This window comes from Rhagoletis zephyria, unplaced genomic scaffold (assembly GCF_001687245.7).
Source record: "Rhagoletis zephyria isolate East Lansing unplaced genomic scaffold, Rhagoletis_zephyria_1.1 Rzeph_scaffold_25205, whole genome shotgun sequence".
Taxonomy (NCBI): domain Eukaryota; kingdom Metazoa; phylum Arthropoda; class Insecta; order Diptera; family Tephritidae; genus Rhagoletis; species Rhagoletis zephyria.
In genome coordinates, this window is record NW_016182263.1 from 1 (window position 1) to 5,968 (window position 5,968).

Genomic DNA, 5,968 nt, shown 5'->3' on the forward strand with positions numbered 1-5,968 from the left:
CTTGCCCTTACAAGCGCGCTCTCACCGAACTGGAGCTCTTCGAATTCATCAATCCCGGCTATCGTTGTGAGCGTTATCACGACATACAACTACTGAAGGAACTATACCAGCGATTAAAGAAGCCACGTGAACCGGCCTGGGATCTGAGTGTGGAAACCTTGAAAGCTATGATATTACGCCAAGGAAGTCCCGATCAACGCGCTTTGCTTTTTGTAGAGATGATGGGTATTTTGGAGGAGATGCGTGGCAAACCTGCCACAGATTTTGAAGAGAAAATATTGCACAATACAGAACGTGAACGGACATGCTATGTGTATGTGCGGGGCATTATATCGACGGGTATCGACGAATGGGAAGAGCTGGCATTGACAATTGAGGAAGCCTTTCTAAAAGTAGCATGGAAAGAGTATATCGACAACTATTATGCCATTCAAGAGGACATCACTTCTCTGTCAAGGGAGGATGCTGGTGGTGATGTTGAAAATACGGAGTTACGGGAACCGGACGAACTTGACAAGGAGGAAATCAACAAGTGGCTGGCTAAGGAGCTACGTCATCGTAAGGCATTCCGCGACACGCTCTATGTGCAGACTTATACACATTTGTGTGATTTCATTGAAGATATTGTGTCTGTGATTGAGAGCACAGATGTCGTTTGAGCGACTTCAGATTTTCCGGTGGATAGGTTTTTTAATGCACTAGGAAAATAAATCCGTAATAATGAAGTAGAAAATTTATGTATCGCTTGAGAGGTGGTGTACTGATAAAGAATGTCTTACTTTTATATATTTAATAAAAGAAATGGGATAACTTGCTTGAAACAATGCATTTGGTTCAGAAAAGACATTACTGTTTAACCGTTAGGGGCTGCCGTTAGTGGAACTCGACGACAACGACTGAGATACCAACCGATCTGGGCGGGGTTGTTGTAGCCGCTACAACAACAACAACAGCAGCTCTTGGACAGATGGGCTCAGCGAACGCTAGCCGAAACCCAGGCTGTACTACTGCAAGGCGCGACTCTCATTTCTGATGGATTTATTGACAGGTCCCTGTCACAGTGGCTCCTCACTGTCGCAGATGCATTGACGATGATGGACATCCAAATAGTAAAGAAACATATTTTGCTCGTCAAAATGATTTATTAGTATATTATTAGTTACACGTTAGGCAAATAAAAATAATCATAGTCCTTTGTTCTTATTTATCACACAACTTTTTGAGAAAATTCGAATACGCTGAGTATGTTGAGATGTAGACATCTTTTATTTAGTTTTTTGTAAGAAGTGGTATAATATTTTCGATAAACCATTTGCTAGTCATTTGCAAATGATCACCCTCTACAGATAGGTACAACAACTTGCCGTTTTCATCCATTTGTTTAAGCCCGAGCTGCGGAAAAAAACAAAAAAATTAAGTGAAGAGTTTAATATTACATATCTATGGCGTTCAATTGATGGTCCGGCCCTATTATATATTGCGACTAATAGCCGATGGGCTACGATATACTAAAATTCGCATTACGTATGGAAACTGGCTACTGATCCAGATGATAATTTAGGTAGGTCTTCTTAAGTAAATCCATTCTAAGAAGCCTACCCAAGAAGGACTGAAAAAAGTGCTTCCTTGCAAGCCTTCTAGAAGGGCTTATCCATTTACAATTTACGCGAATGCATAAATTTATATTATTTTGCATTTAAAATGAATTTAAAAAAAAATATTTGATATAAGCCTTAAGCAAATACTTCAAAGATGTATGTTTTTTATAATTTAAAGGAGCAACTTTAAAAGAACTCCTTCAAAAGGCATTCTGATGTAGGTCCTATAAAAGCCTTTCAGGAAGGCCTTCCATGGGTAACGAAAGAAGAAGCCCTTCAATTTGTGCCATTCCATACAAAATAGAAAGGAGAAAGGAATGTAGAGTGGAAGACGTCTGGACTCTCAGCAAGGCTTTTAACTCCTGAAATTATCTACTCGGGACTGTCGGCTACTGAGTCTAGTATCGAGATTTTAAGTTTCCCGTTTATGACGGATGACAAAGTAGCCAATTACTTCGAAATGTACATGTCGAAAAAGTAAATTTGGACATTGTCTGCGTTTTTCTGTATACTGAGCTTAATCGCTATACATAATTCAAAGTACGATACTGGTAGCTATCTGTACTACACCAGCAACTAGAGATCAGTCGCCATAGATAATAGGGCCATAACGTAGCTTAATTGACTTTAAAAGTTTTAACTTTGAATTAAAAAATAATCAGTTTCCCTTGAATGTTTTCTATATTTTTATTAAGCTTCTATCAAAATGGCATCTTGAACAACATCTACGGCTAGTTAAACCTTGAAATATTGTTTGGGAACCCAATGAAATGTAGCTATAAAGGGAAAAGGGTCTATCCCGACTTCGGCTGCTTTAATTGAACGGCACAAATATGTGCATGAAGAGAAAGTGATTATTTTTCAATTCAAAGTCAAACCTTCTAAAGCCACTTAAGCTACTACTTTAGTTGATGTGTATGTATTTAGTTATATCTATTGAATTACATCTTCGTAAACTCCGCTTTGTATTAGTGGGCGGATGCTTTTATCTTGACCAGGTGCGTAAAAGCCAAACCACTGTGACTCTTTAGGCTGAACTATTGAGTCATTCAAGAACTTGACCATTACAAATCTGAAAGTATGTTTCGTTAGTTGGAAATATTTTATTTTTTATAATCGTTTGCACGCTTACTTTTCTAGTTTATTAAGGTTGGTAATATAGGTTTGGTTGATAAACACCTCGTTGTTGATATTAGAAAGAAATGAGCTCTTCTGCCGATATTCTTCTTCTCTTAAGGGATCATGCCAGTAAGTAGCTTGCACTAGTTCGCGCTGCATCCACTCCTTATAAGCAGCACGATGCAATAACTTACGTAGGTGTTCGCAAGCTCTGTTTGATAGCGAGGGGCATTTGGGCAAGCCAAAAACTCCTTGATGTTGTCCGCCTATCGAAATCAATGTTTTAATAGGTGGGGTAGCACAACGTTGAGCGACCGCACGCCTGGAATATTAAAAGGAAAGTAGTCAAGTATAGCTTTGGGAAACCCATGATTGTGCTCACATAAATTGGCCGCCCTGAGAGAAGCCAATAGCATTGTAGCCTCCTGAAAGTTTTACATCTTTGGCCAATTGATCACAAACATAACGCACTTGGTCGTCGGGGTGTACGAAGAAACCGCTTTCATAGTCGAGAGCAATATTACCGCCGATTTTCAGTGAACGCACATATGCACCATTCGTTTCCGTTTGAATTAATTTCTTTATGGAACCCATGCTGAAGGGAAAACAGCAAGTGTCACCTTGGGAATATATGAGAATATTATGGATTTTCCATGTAGGATGTATGATCAATAAAACTTAATAGAATCTAGTGAGGGGGGAACTGACTTGCATAAAGGCAAGTGACTTGTAGTGACCGGTGATGTGAACCTAAAACTTACCCATTCCATGCCATAATACGACGGGCAGTGCATCGGAAGCAGTTGAAGTACCGCAGCATATAGTTATTAATATTAAGGTTTTCAGGAAAACCATTTCCTTTTTGTTTAGCAGAACGCAAATTAAATTTACAGAAATCAATCACTTCATTTGCTATTGAAAATTTTATCAATTTAATTCTAAACAAAGATATTAAACAAAACACAGGGATGCACTGTAAAAGGTTCTAATTTTTATAGGGTTGCCTTGTTGGAATTTTTATAATTTTAGTATTGCGTTGTTTACGAAAAAATTTACATGCCCTACTACGTTGGTTGGGTTAGCGTTGCTTTCGTGTTTTAATTAAACTAATATTTTAATCAAATTATCATAACATAAATGTCATGCAAAATATATTATATATAGTGAGAAAATTTATATTTCCTTCTTTCGCAAACAATTAACACAAATTATCTGCTTATCGAACAGACCAGTAGTTAGAGATTGCTGCAAACACTGCCAAACGGAAATCCAAAGCTGTTTCCGCACTGTTTCTGGATTCTAACAGGCGTTAGCATGCATCTCTAGCCAATCAAATAAGTTAAGAGCGAAATACACCACACAAGCGGGTTGACAAACCAAGCGAAATTTCCCTTTGCTTCAAGCCATTTGTGCTGTGTATGGGGGTGTTTGAAGGTTTGACGGCGGTTTGTCAAACCTTCAAACACCCCCATACACAGCACAAATGGCTTGAAGCAAAGGGAAATTTCGCTTGGTTTGTCAAACCGCTTGTGTGGTGTATTTCGCTCTTAAAAGTGTGCAGATTGTTAATAAGGAAATTTTCCGTATGGCCGATCCGTTTTTATACCTTTTATGAGCATGGAATTGTATTATAACTTTGGTCCGGTGTTTGTAAGTACCAGAAGAAGAAGAGATAGAGCCATGAAAAGGTATACCAAATGATCATAACACCGACCTAAGCGATTTAGCCATGTCCGTATGTATGTTTGAGCGCAATATACTCCCTAAGTTTTCGAGATATCCGACTAAAATTAGGTAAGCGGTTGGCCCTTTTTAATATATCATTTGTCGGAAACAGCGAAATCGGAGCTCGACAAGTTACAGCTCCCATACAACTGATTGTCAAATACGAGATTTTGCTTTAAACTCTTTTATTAGGGCAGCAAAAATCGCCCAATTTCGAATGCTACATATTTACCAATCAATCGAACAAGGCCTCCTGAGAAAATCGTCAAGTTCTATTAGGAATATCACCCATATTACTGCAAAATAATAACCCTGCATAAAATTTAGAGACAAGTGCGCTCCCCTATTTCAATATGATAAATAAAAAGTTCGCAGCGAAAATTGATTTAGTAAAATGTGTAGCTCCCAAACTTCTTCTCATTATTATTTTTATTTTTATTGTTATTTTTGTTTTATTTATTTATTTATTTATTATTATTATTATTATTATCATTTATTTATTTTATTTTTTCTCCTGGGGAGTTTCTTCGATTGCTGTTTATGGTGAACCTGGTGTTTTAAGATAATTAGATTCTCCTTACCATTCTGGACTTTCAATCAAGTTCTCAAAGCTACAAAAAAAAACATCTTCTTCTTATTTGGCTCTACAACCATTTGTCGCCAGTTGTCTTTCCTTCTTCGCAGATTTCGCGGACATTTGCTGTTGGTCTTTCCATTGTGTTCGTGGGCGCCCTTGCCTTCATTGTGCATCCATGCGTGCTGAGTCGAAGGATATTTTCACCGGAGCATGGTCATCCATACGTACAACATGGCCAGACCAACGCGGTTGTATTTTTATGCGTTTAACTACATACATATGTGTATCCACCTCGTTAATAAGCTCGTACAGTTCGTCATTCCATCTTCTTCGATTTTCATCACTCACGTGAACAGGGCCATAGATCTTGTATAGAATAGCTCACACAGCCTTCTCATCTATATTCGACATCGTCCATGTTTCTGCGCATAATATTTGTTCGTCGAGAGAGGGCTCTGCTCTTCAATTGCCTATCGAGCCTAAAGTTATGACTGCGTACAGTGATGTGAGTCCCAATACGCGAAGACCTCTTTAGCTTCTTTTTCTAAGCTGCAAAATGATGCACTGCCATCCCATGCTGTCAAAATCTGATCGATGGCGAACTTACCAGGTCTGAAGCCACACTGAAAAGGTCCATCAGTTGGTTCGTGATGGGCTTCAGGCTTTCACACAGTATGATTTAAAGATTGGTTAGCTTTTCGTATTTTGTTTTGCTTCGAAGACGTAAACTAACACGAACACAGGCATGCCGACGAATTCGAATACGAAGACAATGACGAATATTTAGACGAATATGATCATGAACACGCAGCCAACCACGGAGATGCATTCGATGATGAATACAAATACGAGACGAATACGAATACGGAGACGATTTTGAATTCGAATACGAATACGGCGACGCAGACTAAAGAGCGAAATACACCACACAAGCGGTTTGACAAACCAA

The 5,968-nt window shown here is 38.6% G+C and overlaps 1 protein-coding gene across 1 annotated transcript; it reads right to left on the reverse strand.

Moving 5' to 3' along the window:
- Positions 1 to 1,129: 1,129 nt before the first annotated feature.
- Ppt1 (Palmitoyl-protein thioesterase 1) lies at positions 1,130 to 3,716 on the reverse strand. Its single transcript, XM_017638501.1, has 5 exons — positions 3,479 to 3,716; positions 3,100 to 3,337; positions 2,731 to 3,039; positions 2,544 to 2,670; positions 1,130 to 1,392 (listed from the first exon to the last, which is right to left on the reverse strand). Exons 1-5 carry the CDS (start codon positions 3,570 to 3,572, stop codon positions 1,270 to 1,272), a joined length of 891 nt encoding a protein of 296 aa, XP_017493990.1. The 5' UTR covers positions 3,573 to 3,716; the 3' UTR covers positions 1,130 to 1,269.
- Positions 3,717 to 5,968: the final 2,252 nt, after the last annotated feature.